Source organism: Lucilia sericata, unplaced genomic scaffold (assembly GCF_015586225.1).
Source record: "Lucilia sericata isolate MDLA Ls3-8-SP2 unplaced genomic scaffold, ASM1558622v1 Contig000002F_arrow, whole genome shotgun sequence".
NCBI classification, from domain to species: Eukaryota; Metazoa; Arthropoda; class Insecta; order Diptera; family Calliphoridae; genus Lucilia; species Lucilia sericata.
The window spans coordinates 1,862,823-1,883,556 of record NW_023994043.1 but is presented as its reverse complement, the minus strand read 5'-3'; the positions used below and the strand labels follow the sequence as shown (position 1 = coordinate 1,883,556).

The following is a 20,734-nucleotide window of genomic DNA, read 5'->3' as shown; positions in this document are numbered from 1 at the left end:
AATTCGTCATTTAGACTTTTTTTCGACATTGAGCTATTTTTCAATGTTTATACATATATGTTTTCTGGCTCACAAATAATTTTTCCATTCGCAATTCGTGTCTTGGTAGACGATAAATCCGACTGTTGTTACTAACTTTCTACGGTTTTGCGTTTCTCTCGCACTGGTGCGATGCGTTACTTCTTTCAACTATTCATGCATGCGTTTATATTGAATTGAGGTTATGTTTAACTGGTGACGAAATTAAAATACTTATTTTAATTAAAGAACACTATTTGTTTTTTAACCCAAGTATTTATTATTATTTATGTATATGTGTATTTATGCTCTACTGTCGACATTATTAATTAATATTTCCGATATTGTATTGTAAGAGTACCAAAAGAACTCAATTAGCAGAATTGTTCAAGGTCCCGCCTTCCCATACGAATGTATAAGTCGATTAGAGCATAATACAAAATTCGGTTTTTTAAACTGAGGGCTACAAAACATGCATCATACTAAAGTCTTTCATATAGATTCTATATTTTAGAATTATCAAATTTCAAATATGTATGTCTATTATTTTCAGTGTAAGATATTTAGCAAATTTACTTACACCCAATTTACACGATGATTTTTTTTCATGTTTGCCCAGACGTCTGTTTTCATGTTTGTCGATGATTGGTGGTGAGCGGGGTAGAGAAGAATGGGGGGTAAGAAAACAAACATGATTTGGGATTTTCATGATTGTTTTTGACATTCCTCTTTAAACTCATTCGTACTGTTGATATTATGCTCATGTAAAAAAATAATTATGTCTTTTTTTAGATGAAAACATTAAAATTTGCATTAAAAAATACTATAGCGTGTTATTACATTTTTTTAAATCAAATTAAATGGTTTTTATGTTAAAAATTTCATTTTGTTTTTATTACGAATAAGTAATTAAAAAGGATTATACAATTAAACATCAAAAAAAGACATGCATAGTTGCATGTAAAAAATCACCGTATAAATGTTCATGATTTTTTGGAAGATTCTCAAAAGAGAATTGGAAAAAACAGACGTCTGAAAAGTCTTCATGTAAATTGCGCCTTACAAAATAATTAATACACTGGGACTTATACTTAGATAATAATATCTCAAATAATCGATTTGTACTTAAACATATTGAAACACATAAATCCGAACTAAAAATAAGGTGAATTCTGAAAAGAATTAAATCGTTCTACGTTCTGGATATCATATTTTCCACATAAGTCCCGCATACGAAAATTATTTTTACTTTAATAAACCTATTAAAAATTAGTAAATATTAACATAAAATTCAAAACAAATAAATTTTATATACAAATGCAGAAATTATTATTAGATTTTTTCTAATTATTCTATAATCCAATATAAATTCGAATTATATAGTCGAGTTGGACCAATATATCACTGAACATACCCCTAACAGTCAGTGGCCAAAAACTTTCCAACACTGCCGATTTGATACAAAATCATGCAACCCTGAGAAAGCGAAGAGGAAGAGTAAGGTAGATAACAAAACAGAATTGGGAAAAATTGACATTACGTTTTTTGTTCTCGATCCTGTAAGAGGTTTTTGCTCGCTTGAAATCGTCGGATTTGTTTTTTCTTCATCTTTTCAAAATCTTTTGTGTAGTTGTGCATAACTATTTGAATGGAAATTTATTTACTATCGATTATTAAACTTTGCTAAAATAATTACAAAAAAACAAATTCATTAATAATTCTTCTAGTGTGCAAAAAGGGGTGTGTTGTGTTTTTTTATTTCTTTTTCAAGTGACAAAAGTGTTCGGATAAAAAGATATTTTTATATTATACCGGAAAAATAATGTAATGCCTAAATAAACATATAAGTAGTTGAAAAAAGATAACGCAAAAAAACGAAATACAGAAATTTCAAAAATAAAAAATAGGGCTAAAACAAACAAATAAACATAAATATAATACATACTAACAGCCAACAGCAGCAAGCACGAGTGCAACGAAGCGTTTCTTCACTTTAGTGCAGCAGCAGCAAATACATACAGTTTTCACTTCACCATCATCCAACAAAAAGAGGAATAAAGACCAGACAGGCAACATACCAAATTAATACAAAAATAATAAAAAAAAGAAAAGAACTCGACCAGCCAGCAAGTGAACCAAAGAACCTGAACAATGGCGAGTAAGTACAATTCCAGACATTCTTATTTCACTAAAATAAAAATAAAACTCAAAAAGAAAAGTTATTCTTTATTTATATTTTATTACATACATATTTAATTTTATTTTTACTATTTGTTATTTTTTTCAATTAACTCCAAAAAGGTGATGAATGATAAACATACACACCGATGCACACACTCGCTACATTTTTATAGTTTTTCATCTCTTTTATTTAGTTTTTGTTTAATTGTAATTTACACATTTAACTTTGTGTTTATTTTACTTAATATAAACAACAACTACAAAAAGATTTAAGAACGAATTTATTGTAGTTAAAAATTAGTTTCAAATTCTATTGGTTTGTTTGGATGCTTTTATCTGCGCATTTTCTGTTAATAAAATTTTTTGGTCTCATTATTGGAATTAATATTGTCCGATATTTTTATATGATAGAAAGTAAATTTTCCAATTGGATTGTTTATTCATTAACATTACATTCCCTATTCATAGAAATTGTTTAAAAGTGACTTGAATACAAGTAGACTTAATATTACAGTGGAAAAATCAATATTTATTATATTGTTCTTGCTTCATTCTCCATCATCGTTGTAAGTCAACCAGACGTCCAACTCTGTCATCATCTGGCAACAAATAAACAAATACAAAAACACCATACCTCCTTCCTAAAATCTCCAACATTTATACAAATGTATTTACATAGTTCGTATGTATGTATGTGTGTATATATCCCCCACCCAATGTCTTTCTAAACCTTTTCTCGCATCAACGCCGCTCATCGTCTAACCCCTCCTCAAAACTCGTTTCATTTTATAATGATCCCATGTTTATCCAACGATTTACAGGATTCTCTCTTGTTTTATTTTATTTATATTATATTGTATAATTTACATTCATAAAACATTTTCTTGTTTACATACAGTCGTGTTTAGTTAAATAGAAATATCTATCGAATCGAAAACTTATATACCTATAGGTTTCAGGCATTTATGAACTTTACTCACTGTCGGACACCGGCTAGGACAATTATTTCGATTTTAACTATTTTAACAATTTTTAAATACAAATTAATTTAACCCAAATATTTTAAATATTCGTGGATAAATTCGCTTTTTTAAGAGTTTTTTAAACATCTGTAAGAAATATTTTTTTTTTATAAAACTAAGTCACAGTTTTTTATAGACTATTTGACATGATGAATTAATAGGTTAATTTACAATCAATAACAAAAAAAATTATGCTTTTATGTGTGGTAGATATTATGTGTGGTAGATTAAAAATTATAAGGTTTTAACTTATTTATGCATATATTCAAAAGCATTTTTAAATTAAAATTGCATTAAATCGAAAATGGTTGTATTTTTTCAAACGGCTTATAGATTTTGCTATAGACCTCATTAATAGCAACCTAAAAAAATATAATCTTATTAATTATAATTAGCGGAAAGGTGTGCTTCACAAGTTTTTCTTAAAAGAAAACTTTGATGCAAATATTTTTGTGGTTAGCCAATTACTGCTTGTTTAAATTATCTTCTGCTTCTATTTCTAAATTTAAAGGAGTAAATAATATAAAAACCGTTAAAATGAAAATCTATATAAAGTTTGGAAATAAATTTCAAACACATGACCTAAATTTTTTCGATGCATTTAATACAAAATCGTACTTTTTTCTAACGGCTTATCGATTTTGGTATAAGCATCATTGTCAGCTACCGATTAATGTTAAGTATTACAAATTTTAATTAGCGTTTTAGGTGTGCTTCGTCCGCGTTTTCGGCTAAAGAGAAATTTTGATGAAATTTCTACTGTAGTTAGCATATCCCTTATTATCTACAATTAACTGCTTTTTTCATTTCTAAATTTAAATGAATTATTAATCCAAAAAACCGATAAAATGAAAACCAGTCCGGTTGATTTAAATTTATTTACATGAATGAACTTTTTTAATGCAAAAACGTCATTTTTTTAAACGGCTTATCGATTTTCGTATAAGCATCATTGTCAGCTACCGGTTGATGTATAATGTCCCCAATTTAAATTATTGATTTATGTTGTGAAAGAAACACCGCGTATTCAGTCCATGAAAGGCCTTGAAAAAAATTTTTGATGCAAACCAATTCTTTCTATATAAAGATTGATTACTGATAAAATTCAGAATTTAAAATTTTTTTATAATGCGAAAATTCACTAAAGTAAGAAATGAAAAATTCGCTAATTTTTTTGTATTCCCTCTAACATCTTTGCAAGCTAATATTTTATCGCGGCTTTATGATTTTAACACGTAAAATTTAAAAGTATTTCGATCTCGCGATATTTTGGGTATATTGAAGTTACGCTGTTAGTGTGCTTCTCGAAAAAGCCTTTTTTTCGAAACTTTCACGTTTGTTTTTCCAATATTTAAGCTTCTACCGCAGTGATACCTTTTAGAGCACATTTTGGAGATATACATCAAACGATGCGTAATTACAATGTCTGCTTTTTCTCATTTATACATTTTGCATAACCGAAGAGCAGAAAATATTCTATCCAAAAAACTGCAAATTTTGTAAAATTGTATAAATTTGGTTTCAAAACATTGCGGCCACGTAATTCTTTACTTATAAATGGCACAACGATTAAATATGGACTATAGTATTCAACAATTGTATACAGCTTACATTAGCAAAATTAACTTTCTAAGTTGTAATATCATAATATCAAAAAGTTGTAAAAAAAAACTATTTGGTTTCAATCACATTTTTGAGAAATTTTAACTTTGAGTGTTTATTTCTCCAACATGGAACTACTCTCGATCACAAAATTTTATGGACGTATTCTTTCATGTCTTGTGAATAAAAATTCGTCATCACTTAATTTTCAAAATATTAAACGAAACAAATATTTAATGCATAAAGTTGATTTCTTAAAATCGAAAACAAAAAAGAATTTCCCGTATATTCAAAATTGGGATATGTACCTTGAAAATATTTGAAATTGGCTGAACTATTTTTGAAATGTCGGCTATATTGATACATATGTATATATATAGGTGATTTTGACTAAAACCTTATATTCGAGACGTTTTTAATATTTTGATTTCTCTTTAGTTGTTTATTATATTTTGGTCGTTAAATTAAAAATAAAATATATGGTTGTCATCGAATTCAATTACATATTATCAATATGTATTGGGTTTGACAAAACATTTTCTACATGTTATCGATATATTTCTGTTCGTTAAATGAAATTTTTTATAAGAAATATTACCGAAGTAAGCACTTCGTTAGCTTCATGCAAACTTGGTTTCTCTAAAATAGTGGCCTTTTTTAATTGGAACAAAATACAATCATTTAAAACGGATTTCCATAGAAATTAATTCAAATTCATCCAAAGCTTAAGTGCTAAATATAACAAATAATAAATATATAAGATGCGACGTTTTCTTGCCATTAATTGCACTCCAGTACATTTCAATAAACTTTTTTTGAAAGTGCAGTTAGATCCTAATTGTTCAAAGAGGGTAAAATGAAATTCCTTATTTAGATTAATCCTACCATATATATCATAATATAACTCACGATCGCTCAATCTGATTTCGACAATATGTTCATATGTGTTTCGACCCATGTTGTGGACCGATCGTGAAAAAATCTTGAAATGGTATTTTTATATACCAGACTATTATTTGTGGCAAATTATGTATCAAAAGCTTTATTTGGTAATGAGTAATGTGCGTTTAAGAGATTTTCGTAAAAGGACCTTGTATGGAAGCTATGACCAAAGACAAAATTTCAAAATTCTGTATACACTCAAACCTCGATTTATGCGATTAATTCGTTTCGCAAAAAAGCGCGTAATTCAAATTCGCACAAAACGATACACTAGCTCCATACAAAATCCACTAGTTGGGTTTTAAATTAAAAAGCGCACATTTTCAAATTATTCCCTTAGAAGTCAAACAAAATCGCATATAAAAAATCAACAAAAATTTAATTCTTTACTGAAACCATAAAAAATAAGGGAAACAAACAACAAAATAATATCAATTTCAAATAATGGAGAAAATATACAACATTTCTTAAAAATAAAACTTAATATCTCTTCATGTACAAAGGATTTGAGCAATACTTTATATATCCGAACCGGAATTGGTATCAGTAGTTGTAGTTTGTTGATCGCTTTTTTTGGATGTGGACCAAAATTTTCCTCAAAATTATTTTTGCAAAGAAAAATTTTAGAATTTTGAAACCGCACTATTTCAAATTCGCATAAAACGAGGTTTGAGTGTATATGACATTATTTGGTAATGAATATTGTGCATTTAAGTGATTTTCTGGAGGGGACCTAGTATGAGAGCTATGACCAAATATGGACCGATCGTAAAACAATTTTATAGTGTAATTTATGTATATAAAAGCAATATTTTTGCTAAATGTATGGATATCAATATTTTGTAATGAGTTATGTGCGTTTAAGTGATTTTCGGAAGGGAACCTTGTATGGGAGCTATGACCAAAGATGAACCGATCGTGAAAAAATTTTGAAATAACATTTCTGTGTACAAAAATAGTATGTATGCCAAATTTTTTATGGGTATCACTATTTGGTAATGAGTTATGTGCCTTTAAGTGTTTTTCTGAAAGAGACCATGCAATTATGGACAGATAGGAAAACAATTTCACAGTAATACTTCTGTGTACATAAGCAATACTTGTGTCAAACTTTATAAGGATATTTTAATTTAGCAATGAGTTATGCGCGTTTAAGTGATTTTCGGGAGCGGACCTTGTATGGGAGGTATGACCAATTATGGACCGTTCCGAAAAAATTTTCATAGTAATATTTCTGTATATGTGAGCAATACTTGTACCAAATTTTATATGGATATCTTAATTTAGTAATGAGTTAAGTGCGTTTAAGTGATTTTCGGGAGGGGACCTTGTATGGGAGGTATGACCAATTATAAACCGTTCCGAAAAAACTTTCATAGTAATATTTCTGTATATGTGAGCAATACTTGTACCAAATTTTATATGGATATCCTAAATTATTAATGAGTTATGTGCGTTTAAGTGATTTTCGGAAGGGACCTTGTATGGGAGCTATGACCAATTATGGACCGATCGGAAAAAAATTTCATAGTAATATTTCTGTATATGTGAGCAATACATGTAAGGAGTTAAGTGCGTTTAAGTGATTTTCGGGAGGACACTTTGTATGTGAGCTATGTCCAATTATGAACCGATCCAGAAAATTTTTTCTGTCAATGAATTCTATCAACATTCTGACGGAAGTTATTAACAAAAAACTCATTTTCCGGGAATATGAACTTTTGTATGGGAGGTATATGAAATTATGGACCGATTCTGGCAAGTTTCAGCAGGAACCAAGATCTTGTGTAGAAACGAATGTATGATGACTTTCATGAAATTATCTTGCATAATTTTCGAGAAAATTACATCAGATTCTTATTTTTTTCCGAGTTGTTTTACATTTTGATTCATAACTTTTCCCGATGTGAACCGATTTTACTCATTTTCAATACCAAACTGTACCAGATAATAATGAATATTTTTTTTTGTGTTTTACACAGACGGACGGAGAGACGGACATAGCTAAATCCACTAAGAATTTCATAAGGTCCCAGAATATATATAGTTTGTTGGGTCTCAGATGAATATTTCTTGGTATTACACACGGAATGACAAACTTATATATACCCTCTATCACCACTGATGGTGGTGGAGGGTATAAAAAGTATGCGATTGCTACTTTTTTGCACACAACTATACAAAACATTACCGCAATGAAATACACAAACAAAAATAAAGAACTCTTTTTATAATACATACCTTTTTCAAGCTCTTACTCTTTCCAAAACCATTTGCTATAATCAGTTTTACCAACTTTTCTCTACTTTTTTGGTTATGTTACTCGTGTTGGATAAGTTTTTATTTTATGAATCATTTAACAAATGCATTGCAAATTTCGATTCTTAAATAAGGATTGAACTTAATAGACATGGAATGCATAGATACGTATATACAAATATGTTAATTAAAACCACTTAATGTATCTATAAGAAATTTTGGCCCATTTGGTTAATTTTATAAACATTTATAAAGTTATAAATTTATAAAATTATAAATTAAATTAAAGTTAGAAATAAACCTCTATGTCTTTAGATAAATTTCTATAGTAGTATGATTAAAGTATTGCTCCTTTGAACTACTTTCTACTTACCATTTCTTTGTTGTCTGAAAAATATCGATTATGCCAAAAATCACAAAGTTGTTAAACCACCCTCGTAAATGAAAACCGTTATTGTTAAATTTAAACAAGTGATTTTATATATAAATTAACGTTTAAATTGGACATCTTTTAAAAAGGACAAACTTTAATATCCAAAGATCATAGTACAACAAATGTGGCTCAATTGCATGTGGGTCATAAATTTATTCAATGTAAATATAAGCTTATTCTTTGTAATCTGCGTGAAATGAATAGAAACCAAATTTACAAAAGTTAAATAAAAAAGTAGACACACACACTGAATGTGTAAAAAATCTTTGCCTTTTTACACAAAAAAACAAGGGAAGCTCATAAAATTTTTTTTATAATACAATGGGTGGTTGTATATTTTTAATGTGTACGACAAATCTTATCGGTATAAAAGAAAAATAAATATTAGGTAAATGAAATTGTATGTTCCTTAGATTTAAGAAAACACTAATCCGTCTTTTATTTTTAATGGAAAATCATTTTAAATATTTATTATTTAACCACAAGTAGAGAGATTATAAATAATATTTTAAATAAAAGCATATATGTATGAATCATTTAATTATTAAAATGTACATATGTATGTAGATTGAACGTTTATTTGTTTAACAAGAGGATTACAACTCTCGTAAATATGAACACGATTATAGACAAAAATCTGATATTTTAAATTTTAAAGAAGAAACAAGGCATGATAGAGGTTAAACCTTTATTTTAAAGCCAATAGCTATGCTAGAGTATGACAAAAATTCTGTTTTCTAACTTCATTTTATGATATCTCGAAACGAGAGATAGAGAATTTTGAGATTCTTATTGCGATGATTCATGTGCATGAACGTAATATGAACACAAACATTGACGGATTCATCCAACGAGTTGCCACTGGCAACTGCAATTTCATTGATATACTTACCCTCAATGAACTGATATAAATAGGTACTGATCTTTCATTCTAAATCATTACCATACATTTCATCTGCTTAATGATGACTTTCCGGGCTCATCGATTTATTTACCTATCCTAAGTTTTTGGCGTCACCGCTATAGAGAGTTTATTACCTAATATGTGTCTTTGTTAGAAATAATAAGAGATCCGCATATAAAGTTACCATTCTTTATTAAAACCCCTAATGCCACGGACTTGTCGCCCTTTTTTAAGTAATGCCCTTTTTATCACTTCTTCTGAACAATTGAAAGCTCTGAACATTGGAGCAACAACCCTCCATCTTCTCTTCTGATCAACAGGTGGATGTAGCCGCTGAATTTATTTTGTGAAGAGAAGTAACAATCTGGCTTTTAATACCTACAAGTAATAGATCATGTTATTTTCTTTGGCAAGGAATGGAGGTGAGATTAAATATGGTGAAAGTGAATTATAGAGAAATCTTTTTTATTCATTAAATAAATCAAAGCTATGGACACTGAACCTGCAGGTGGAAAATCATGATTTCTGTAGGCTCATCAGTCCGACTGTGAACTCAACGTCAGAGAGCCAACACATCCATTTACAGAGTTATACCGTTCTTTCCAAAAGTTTTTTTATTTTGTCTTATATATGTGCCTACACCAAGTATTGTGCCTTTCCACTATAACTAATCCCAAAAGCCCGAAAGTTTCAATGACCCTATTAAGGCCTGAGAATTAAAGCCTATAAGTTTTGAATTCTGTTATATAATGGCGCCAATTTGAAATTATATTTTTTCTCAGCCAATATTTACGACCACCGTTTAATCGAGAAGGAAAAATACTTAAAAGCTTTAATAGAAATTGTTGCCAACAGCACATAGTGGCTATAAAGGCATGTGTAGCTCTTATTATACCGCCACCCTCGACACCCAGACATACACAAACTGTAAAGGAATCATACACAAAGGACCAATTAAAGTAAAGCAACAAACATAAAATTGTTTCAATAGGAGGGTGGAGATGGCGGCGATTTCGATAAAGGGGTGGTATGGTGTGATGGTAGTGTTGTGTTGTGCTGTGGAGCTATGGTAAGGTGTTGAAGATATTACATCTCATAAAAACAACAACAACAAACAACAGCAATAACAGTCTCAGTCATTTGGTTAGATAACAACACAGGAAAAATATATACTTATAGGAAAAAAGCACAGTGAACACGAAATAGGAAAAGAACGAAACATTACGACCCTTGAAATGCGTCAAACACGCGTATGTATTATGACAAGATATTCTAAATGTGGCAAACATTCTACATACTTACACCATCGTGATACAGTAAAACATTGAATCACAATCTCTGTTTGTCTGATGTTATGTCCTTATATCCATATACCCTTATTCATTCTATTTTTTTTTTTCATTTATATGCTGTAAAAAAATGGTTGTTGGAAGGGGAAGATTACAATAACATCAGTTTAAGTCACTATTTTGCTATGAGTATTTCAAAATGGGAAATTGCCCATGCCGGTAATTTTTACTACTACGTGTTTTCATTACACTACATAACTAAGTATAGTGTGTTTATGCTGATGTTTCTAACCCATAAAAATATCCAATCTGCCCTTCACCAAATATTATGAGGATTAATGGCCGAATTTTTGACTCTAGACCCCAAAATTTGATATAAATTTTATTTCATTATATATCAAATTCTGTAAAGATATATTATTGAACCCTACTTTTAATACTAGACCTTTCATAAATCTCTATTGTAGGGAATATCCATTTATAAGTTCTTGCTTTTTATTTCTGAAAACGTTTGTTGGAATTTTTCTGTTCTAAATTATTTCTTATTCTCCCCTCATCCATCTATCCATTCAACCATTCATCCGACCACATTTTCCATTGCGTTTTATTTACTCATAAACATAAACAACACACAAAAGTGGAAGTTGGCAAGTGTATTGTATATTCAATGATGGTATTGCTTTATGCCGGTGATGATGAGGAAGGTGGTGGTGGTAAAAAAAAGAAGAACTTATGACAACAACGCCATGAGTTGTTGAAACGTTAAAGTAGCAAAAGTGTATAATAATGTCTAGAACTACGACAGTAGCCGTATGTATATAAAATAGCAGCAGGCAAAATAATAAACGGAGAAAGAAAATAGGAATATGGATATTGTAACAACTTGGAATAAAATAATGTCACTTGGTAACATACACTTGATAATTTTTATGTTTCTTTGAGTGAATGACTACATTTTTATTCTGTGTTGGAACATGTAGCAGATGTCAACAATTGCATTCGTTTATGAAATATGTTGATATCTCAAGTTCAATTATCAACAGGATTTTGATAGAATAAATCTGTGTATACAATTTTTGTTGACGTAAAACTATTGTTAAACAAATTATGCTAGTGATAAACAGGTAGCATTTAATAATAGATAACAATTTTACAAAATTTTTATAGTTTATTATAAATTTAAATATTAACACCCGTATTCGTAAATGATCAATAAAGTAACAAAAATTTTCTATGGAAAGGGTGTTTAGAAAACTATTTCAGAAGTACCTATCGCCAAGCTAAGAATTGCATTTTTACGTCTAGTAAAAATATCAATTCACAATGACTGTTAGTTATATTGTCATTTGTTTGAAACATATTTTTAATATACAATATTTTCATTTTTATATTGGTTTCTTCTCATTTACTATAAAATTCGGGGTTTTTGAACTGAATAATAAAAAATATGTGGCTTTCAAAAGAGTATCATGTAGTTTGGGTTGGATATGGCTAGATCGTCTTAAAATCGAATGAGAATCCCCATTTTGTTTTGGTGGTGAACGTTTTATGCTAATTTATTAATCACTCATGAAGGTTTAGATTAAAAATATGACTACGCAAGTAAATGTGTGTAAACACAATACCAACAGCTGATCCAGAGTAAATCCTCAGAGAAATACAATGTCCGGTGCTATTGCCTACAATATAGTTATTACATAACCTTATTTTCTTAACGAAATACTTAAGATTATTATGTGCAGGGATGATACCAATGTACATACATTCTACAATTCCATAGAGCCTTAGTCTGCTTACATCGTAATGAATTGTCCCAGGGTGTATCGGATTCTATTATAAGCGCTTCTCTTATCTTCCTGTATATGAATTCAAGACCAGGATAGACTACCTCGCATGCTGTTTTCTTACTTAACTTCCTATTTGCATGGGATTTTAGTAAGCGAGAGTATTAAGTACTTACTCACCGTGTTAAAATGATATTGTGTAAGTAAGCATTTTAACCTTACTTTTCAGTGTAAGTCCTTGCAGATGTGAGTTACTTTTCTTTTATAAGTAAATAATGTCCCATATCGTTGATTCTTAGTTGTGCACTCTGTTTGAGTTGGCTAGAGTTGGTCTGACTATGGTTTTGTATATCCAGTTAATGAGACGTTGTCAAAGCCTCCATGCCTTCCAGATAAGCTTCTAGCAAGAGTACATTTCATTTATATTAGGTATCCTATTTATCCATTGATTTAGAAACTTAAGAACACGTTCCATTATCTCAGCCCGTATACATATTTGGAAATTTTCCCTTCACATTTAACACTACATCGTCGTCATAAGCGACTGTAGCGACACCAATTCTCTTGATTTCTATAAGCATCTACGATAATCCATAATGTAGGCGTTAGGAAACTTAAAAATGTCTTGAACAGTTTAAAATAGTTATTAATTACGTTGAAAATCAGTCTATAATTTATCACACTTTTATAGCAGTTGTAGGGTATCATACGGTTGCAGCAAACTGAATTTTATCTTTGAATTTAAGCAGTTCTCATTTGACCATTACTATTCATATAGTTTAATTTTATATTTACACAAATAAAAACTACAAATAAAGAAATAGACAAATGTTTTTTTATACAAAGTTTTAACATAAATATGTTAACTAAAAGCAGTAATATATACAACAAAAATATATCTATAAACAGTTCCAAAAAATAATTTTCATTAAACTACTAATTAAAAACTACTAATTCCCAATAAAAAAAATTTGTGAATTTCCTTTTTAAAACGTTTGCAATTTTAGTGTTGAATTAGCTGTGAATACAATAAATAGCTTTCCCCAAGAATTAGAAATAAAAATTCGTGTATTTAAAACCGAAAACAAGAAGTAGAGCTTTAAAAAAATAAATAAAAACATTTTTACAAATTAGGCATATTTATTTGATTGGCTATTAACTAAATAAAGAAATAATGAAGCAATTGCTTTAAAAAGATAACTTCTTAGTTTCATTATAAATCATACTAGTGTCAACACGAGTGTTGGATATAAGGCTTATTATGTCGTATTATGCTTATAGTAAAGAGGTGATTAAAATTCACACTAATTTAAATTTAGTATTAAATTAGAGAACAATTTTTTTGTAGCAACGTGTATCATTTATTTAAAATTTTTTAGATACAATTTTGCTTTATTTTTTATTAGTAATTGACATATGTGCGTATAAAATAAATCAATATCAAAAAAATATTAACAAAATTTATAAGAAATCAAAAAATTAAAATAAAAGCAGTTAAATTGTGTTTACTTGTACGCCAAAACGATTTATTATCACAGATAATTGTTAATTTTAGCTTTGTGTTTGTTGTGATTATTGAAAATATTAAAAATTAGTATTCGTTCATAATCATCTTGTATATAAAACATTTTTGCAAAATAGAAAAATAGATAAAACAAAAATATTTGTGTTATTCTTCAATGAAACAAGCTGCTTTTAACGGAATGCATACAGGAGAGAATGATACAAATCACAACCAAAAAGCATACAACCACGATGACGATGAAAAGGAAGAACAACAGATTATTGATATGGCGTTGATAGAAATGAATAATGGTAATTATGATAAAGCCATCTCACTTCTGGATAAGGCTAAACAGCTGTACGCTAGTTCGAGAGCAGAGGAGTTACAGGAATTAATAATAAAATTGCAAACAAATGCATTCCAAGGTAGCGAAACAAAGGCAACAAACAGCACAAAACCAACATCATCGGTACGTCAACGTAAACATTCTAATACAGATGCAAAAAATCCATCAGAAGAATACAAATCACAATCGGACTTTACCAGTGAACAATTAAATTTGGTAAAGAAAATAAATCAGTGCAAAAATTATTATCAAGTTTTGTCGGTATCTCGTGAGGCTACAGATAGCGAAATTAAAAAAGCTTACAAGAAGTTGGCATTACACCTACATCCCGATAAAAATCATGCTCCCGGTGCCGTTGAAGCTTTCAAAACCCTGGGTAATGCTATGGCTGTATTGACAGATGCCAAAAAACGCAAAGAATATGATTTATCTGGTGGCGATTACATAACACCAAATGGCAACTCATCAAATTTCTATAAGAGCACTTCATCTTATCAACAGTATTACAGTCACAGTCATCAACATCATCATCATCACAGCTCTTCGGAAGGTTCGTTTAGTGGCGGTGAAGAGTTTACAGCAGAGGAGTTGTTTCATATGTTTTTCGGCAACTATCCTTCATCTCAGACCCACTATCGTCGTCGGCCATATCAGTCGGCTAATCAACGACAACCCCAAGAGCAGGGTCAACAGCCAAGTTTGGCATTCGGTTTACTACTTGTAATGATACTGATGTCAATGTTTATGTCTCTATTCTCAACGGATCCATTATATAGTTTATCACATTCTAGGTAAGATCTCACGAAAAATATACTCATAAATCGTTTATATGCTAGATATTTTCATGTTTATTGATTCGATATACAATATTTCAGTACTTAATAATGTATAGAGATAGTTTCTAAACTGCGTACGTACATGAATATATCTAATGCATAAAATTGCAGGTTCTTTTCTTCCCATAATATAAATCACTTTTTATCTTATTTTTTAGCAAATATAATGTGCGTCGTCAAACACAACATTTATCTGTTCCTTATTATGTGAAAGAGAATTTTGATAGTGATTATCAAGGTTCATTGGCGCGATTGGAAAATTCAGTTGAAGAGGATTATGTCTACACTATGAAACAACATTGTTTTCGTGAACGCAGTTATCGTAAGTTATATAACTCTATAGTAAATTAATTTTGAATAAACACTTGTCATGTTATTTAATATATAACACATTTCTTTTTCAATTACAGGTGAAGCAATGATGGCACGTGCTCGCAGTTTTGGTAGTCGCGCACAGTTTGCTCAGGCTCAAGGTTTAAAAATGCCATCCTGTGATAATCTATCGAAAATTGGCATTACACGTTATTCTTTGTATTAAAATACAATGTAGTAATTATCTATTCAATATGTTATGTATACATATTAAACCATATAAGCGATTTAAATCGACGCAATATTCTTATATTTTAAATGTTTATTTAAATAAATAAATCTTATAAAATTATTAAAATATCTCAAAAAAGAACTAACTACTTGATACATGTTACAGTATCATGTTACAGTATTATGTTTTAGAAATGAATTAATAAATAAAAATTACTATGAATACAATTATGATTTGTTGGGATTTTATTTCTAATGTTTCCACAGTTGTGGAGCTATTCACAGATTACTTGATATGGGCTTGATGTTGATTAGGTATATAGTATATATGTAGCTAATTATTTGTCATGTAGTGATGAAAAGTATGACGATTAAAACAGTTCCTATCTACAATCAGTTAAAAGTTGACGATTTCTTTTCCGGTTCGAAATTCTATGGATGTGAACCATCTCTTTTTGTTTACAATCTCAGAAGAGTTCTCAGACACTCCTTTCAAAATAACCCAATTATTGCAAAAATTATTTATTAAAATTGTTTTTATTTTTTTTTTTATAAATTTAATTAATCGGCTAAAAGTTACAAAATCTAGCTATAACTGGAAAAAGAAATTGTGTAGATTATCCAGGCAAACTTTTTTTTATAAAATGTTTTTGTTAATGTTGTGTTATAATTTAATATTAATTTTATAGGTGAATTTATCATTATAGACTTGAATGATTACTCAAATGTTGAATTAAAAAAATTTACAAATTACTATTATGCCTAGAAGGAACCCATTAGTTAACTGAATCATATGTCACAATCATGTAAATAGTAAAACTATTCATACTGCACATATATTATATGAATGTACATTTATTTCAAGACTGTCATAACTTTCTACATAGATTTTTTTATAACTTTTAAAATTTATTTATGTGAAATATGCATGATTTTAAATTTAGCAGGTCATTGGAGATTGTGAATTATTGCGAGTATTAGGAATAATTAAGCTATTGAAACTGTTATTATTTATTTTTTAAAATATATGTAAGTACATAATTTAAAAATAGTAAAATGCTTTAAAATATTGTAAACCTTATTTTCGAAATGAATATTTTTTGATTTATGACAGTTTTAAAGTAAATAAGCTTTATGTACATATATTTCTATATCATCAAACCCTGTTAAGGACATTTGCTTTAGCATTTCTTTTACTAAATACGTATGCATGTCTATGTATTTGAATGGATGAAATGCTTTTTTGTCAGTGAGTTTGTTTACATTAACACAATTTTAAAAGAGAAAAAATAAATAAAAACTTTTATGTACAACTATACTAAATATTTAGTTCTTTTTGATATAATCATAGAAGATATTCGTACTTTTATGGGAATGAATGTATATGTGTGCAATTGTATATGTATACAACAACATATTGTGAGCGTCAAAAGAAAGTGTATAAATTGATAAGATTTTAGGCTGTTTAGGTCGTGCAACTTGAAACTCGCCCTTTTATTAAGCAATGCGATATAGAATCCACCTCTCACTCTCTTCGAAGACTTGGATCCATCAGTGTAGATATCAATCGATCAATTTACTGAATGAAATGAGTCAGACTTTATCGACACTGTAAAGCTCATGTCAGGAAGGAGGTTGGGAGAGCAGAAGTTAATGTTGCCGTAAATGTAGGTCGCATTACCAGACGCCAGACTCGTTAGATCTCCAGACTCTAACTGCCGAGTCTAGGCCAAGTTGCTTGATCGTAATATCAGCGGTTAGTGCATAAGTACAAAAAATAGAAAAAGTGCAAAAAAACGTATAGTTACTACATTCGGTCATTAAAAAATTTTAAATATAATCAATAACTGTACTGCAAAAAAGGATTTAAGAGAAGTAAAACTTATGTAAACGTTCTTTTGACCCCCACTGTAGTTCATATATATATTTATATCCTTAGTTTTGTGCTATTTCCGGTTAATGTACTTATTTTAGGTTGAAAGCAACAAAGAATATTACATATAATAATGTCTTTTTCTAGTTATTAGTTTACCATTCCGTACCAGTTCAACATTTAAGTCATGCAACATAATGTAATGAAATTAGATCATGAAGAAATAAGTACAAACTTCTAAAATTTGTACATACTGAAAACTTTAAAAAAGTTTTAAATTAAATATTTACAACATTTTGCACTTAAATACAAAATAAATTATGTAAATAAATTCACCATTTGTAAGTTTTGAGCTCCTTGATAATAACATATTAACCTCGTATGCCATTGGATATAGATTGGTTTTTAATTAGTTATTTTTATATTTTTTGGTTTAATATGTAAGGTCTAAGAATAAGAATTGAACATTAACAATGGAATAACTTAACTTAAATTTATTTTTAGGCGAAATGGATGAACTAATTGAAAAGCTAAGAGCTACAAATGTTAGCCCCACCAACACTTCAGACAACACAACAACAATTCTAACCGAAATATCAGCCACAAAAGATCCAAAACTATTTGATAAACATGATTTGGCTGAATTCTTTTTGAATTTGACACAATCGAACAATGTGAATGTACGCAAAGAAGCAGCCAAGTGTATAGCGGAAATAACCAAATCCGAAGTACAACGTAAGAAATTTACAAAACTTGAAATTATTAAAGTCTTCATCGATTGTCTGCGTAATGTGAATAACGAAACAGAAACAATGGAATTGCCCATACAAATCTGTAGAGCTCTAGGTAATATTTGCTATTTGAACGATGAAGCACGAGATATAATACTCGATCTAAAGGGTGATGTCGTTCTTATCAAACTGTTGGACATCACAGATGTTAAGGATAAAACGAATGCTTTGCAGTTTATCAAAGTACGTGGTGGCCTTTTGTCTAATTATTTACTTGGTGGCGAGGGTTTAGCAAAACGTGCCATGGAATTAGAAATCATGCAGAAAATTCAAAACATTATTGCCATTGGTGTAGAGAATGTTGAAGAAAATGAGGATTTGTTGTTGAATACTCTGCCCCTAATGAGCATACTCACGGAAAATGTGCCCGATTTGAATTTTGATGCCAGTCTAAACATACAACTATCACGTATACTGGCTGCATCAACAAATCCCGATTTAGCGGAAATGTGCCTTGAACTTTTACATTATCAGGCAGAGAATGATGATGTTAAATTATTGCTAGCAAAAGATGGCCTTTGCGAAACCATTTATCAGTTGCTGGAAAAATATAAAACTTTGGCGAGTACAAGTGAAGCCAGAGCCTTAATGAAATTGGCCTGTGAGCTAATTGTCTTAATTCTCACTGGTGGTAAGACATTCCTGCGAATTTTTTAAGAGCATTTCTAATATTTATATGATTTCTCTAACAGATGAATCTATGCACTATTTGTATTCCACATCATTGCTTAAGAATATGGAAGATTGGCTGGATTCAGATGATGTTGATCTCTTAACTACTGGCGTTTTGGCTTTGGGAAATTTTGCACGCACAGATAGTCATTGTATTCATATGGTGGAAAATAAAACCATGAATAAGCTGCTGGAAGTCTTGGCGAAAAACAATGGCGTCAAGGACGATGTGCGTCTACAGCATGCACTGCTGAGTACTTTACGCAATCTTGTGATACCGAAACCAAATAAAGGTGCTGTCATACAAGCCGGTCTTGTGGAGACTATACTGCCAATGTTGGAAATTCATCAACCACCTGTCGTTTTCAAGCTACTAGGTACACTCCGAATGACAGTAGATGGTCAGGGTAAGTAATTAGATTTTATAAAAATTTCTAGACTTAATTTACATAAAATCTACATATTTTATAGAAAAACTTGCTTTGGAACTATTGAAAAATAAAAATTTAATTGAACAATTGGTGCATTGGAGCAAGTCTTCTGATTATGCTGGTGTGACGGGAGAGTCATTACGCCTAATGGCCTGGCTTATTAAACACGCCTATCTTAGTAAAATAGCCTATGCGTTGCCACGCAAAGGAGATGCTCCTGCAGAACAGCTGGCCGATAAAATACCACCCATGGAATACGATCGCACCAGTTTAAATGAGTTCATCAGCAATGATTCCACCATTGAAGCTATGGTCAATATGTTAACATCTCAGCATTTGGTGATGCAAAACGAAGCGCTCATTGCCTTGTGTATACTATGTGTTGTCTATCTAAGTTCGTCCACGTCCCCGCCATCAGATGAACATGCCCAGCTGCTGCAAGATGCCTTCATCAAATATGAAGTAGGTAAGAAATTAGCAGAACTGATAAATAAATCATCAGACACAATGACAAAAGAAATTGTCGAAAATCTCGAGAACTTTACAAATCTGCTGCGTACCTCTGACAAACTAGTTGCACACTTGGAACAGCATAATATAAGCGAACTACTCAAGTCGATACCAATACTAACAGAATATTGTACAATATAAATTATGCAAAAACCACTACAAGATAATCAAACAATCGATCGAGTGTTGCTGAATTTTGAGTGAAATCAATTAATATTAGAGAAACATATATGAGAGTTGACACTAAAATTGCAATTTCATTTCTATGAAGATTTGTTAATTTTTATACTTAAATTATTAGATATTTTTTCTTTTTGTTGAGACAGCAGTGGTGGATTAGAAAGTGATTAGAATGGATGCAAATTTAATATACACTAATTTTTACGTTTATGAGATTTAATCGCTGATTATTATTTTCCTTACTCTTCTACTTTTTATACAAATACTTTTTTACAAAATTTACTTACTATATTTTGATCTTCCAAAATATATATTTTTTTAAATGGAATTATGTTGTTGATAATATTCTTTAACTGCATTTAATGTTGTTTAATATAATATATACTTCATATGACAAAATTTATGTAAATGTTTTTAATTTTCTTTCACTGACGTTAACTCATGGTCTTAATGATGAAAGCAAAATAGTTTATTTTCATAAAATTATAATATATAGGATTGACTAAATATTAAAAAGTTTGGAAACATTTTGTAGTGTATGCAAACACAAAAACTTATTGTGTTTGCAATAAAAAAACAATTTTATGTAAAATTAACACAACTTTTCCTGAAAA

At 29.8% G+C, this 20,734-nt stretch overlaps 2 protein-coding genes across 3 annotated transcripts; both read left to right on the top strand.

Moving 5' to 3' along the window:
- The first annotated feature begins 1,559 nt into the window (after window positions 1-1,559).
- Window positions 1,560-20,445, top strand: LOC119610532 (rap1 GTPase-GDP dissociation stimulator 1). Its single transcript, XM_037965821.1, has 4 exons — window positions 1,560-2,176; window positions 18,041-18,958; window positions 19,020-19,406; window positions 19,471-20,445. Exons 1-4 carry the CDS (start codon window positions 2,170-2,172, stop codon window positions 20,079-20,081), a joined length of 1,923 nt encoding a protein of 640 aa, XP_037821749.1. The 5' UTR covers window positions 1,560-2,169; the 3' UTR covers window positions 20,082-20,445.
- LOC119610605 (dnaJ homolog subfamily B member 12) lies at window positions 13,376-15,887 on the top strand. Of its 2 annotated transcripts, XM_037966015.1 has the most exons (4): window positions 13,376-13,722; window positions 14,124-15,075; window positions 15,279-15,442; window positions 15,531-15,887. In XM_037966015.1, exons 2-4 carry the CDS (start codon window positions 14,138-14,140, stop codon window positions 15,656-15,658), a joined length of 1,230 nt encoding a protein of 409 aa, XP_037821943.1. In that variant the 5' UTR covers window positions 13,376-13,722; window positions 14,124-14,137; the 3' UTR covers window positions 15,659-15,887. The 2 variants fall into 2 exon arrangements, with proteins under 2 accessions (XP_037821943.1, XP_037821862.1); XM_037965934.1 differs by lacking the exon at window positions 13,376-13,722 and having other exon boundaries at window positions 14,105-15,075; window positions 15,531-15,883.
- Window positions 20,446-20,734: the final 289 nt, after the last annotated feature.

Excerpts from the sequence above, each read along its gene's own strand:
- LOC119610532 (XM_037965821.1), top strand. Across the intron at positions 18,959-19,019 it reads TGTCTTAATTCTCACTGGTG|ATGAATCTATGCACTATTTG; the intron begins GTAAGACATTCC and ends TTTCTCTAACAG. Across the intron at positions 19,407-19,470 it reads AATGACAGTAGATGGTCAGG|AAAAACTTGCTTTGGAACTA; the intron begins GTAAGTAATTAG and ends CATATTTTATAG.
- LOC119610605 (XM_037965934.1), top strand. The coding sequence starts at position 14,114 with ATGAAACAAGCTGCTTTTAACGGAATGCATACAGGAGAGAATGATACA. Across the intron at positions 15,076-15,278 it reads TATAGTTTATCACATTCTAG|CAAATATAATGTGCGTCGTC; the intron begins GTAAGATCTCAC and ends CTTATTTTTTAG. Across the intron at positions 15,443-15,530 it reads TTTTCGTGAACGCAGTTATC|GTGAAGCAATGATGGCACGT; the intron begins GTAAGTTATATA and ends TTTCAATTACAG.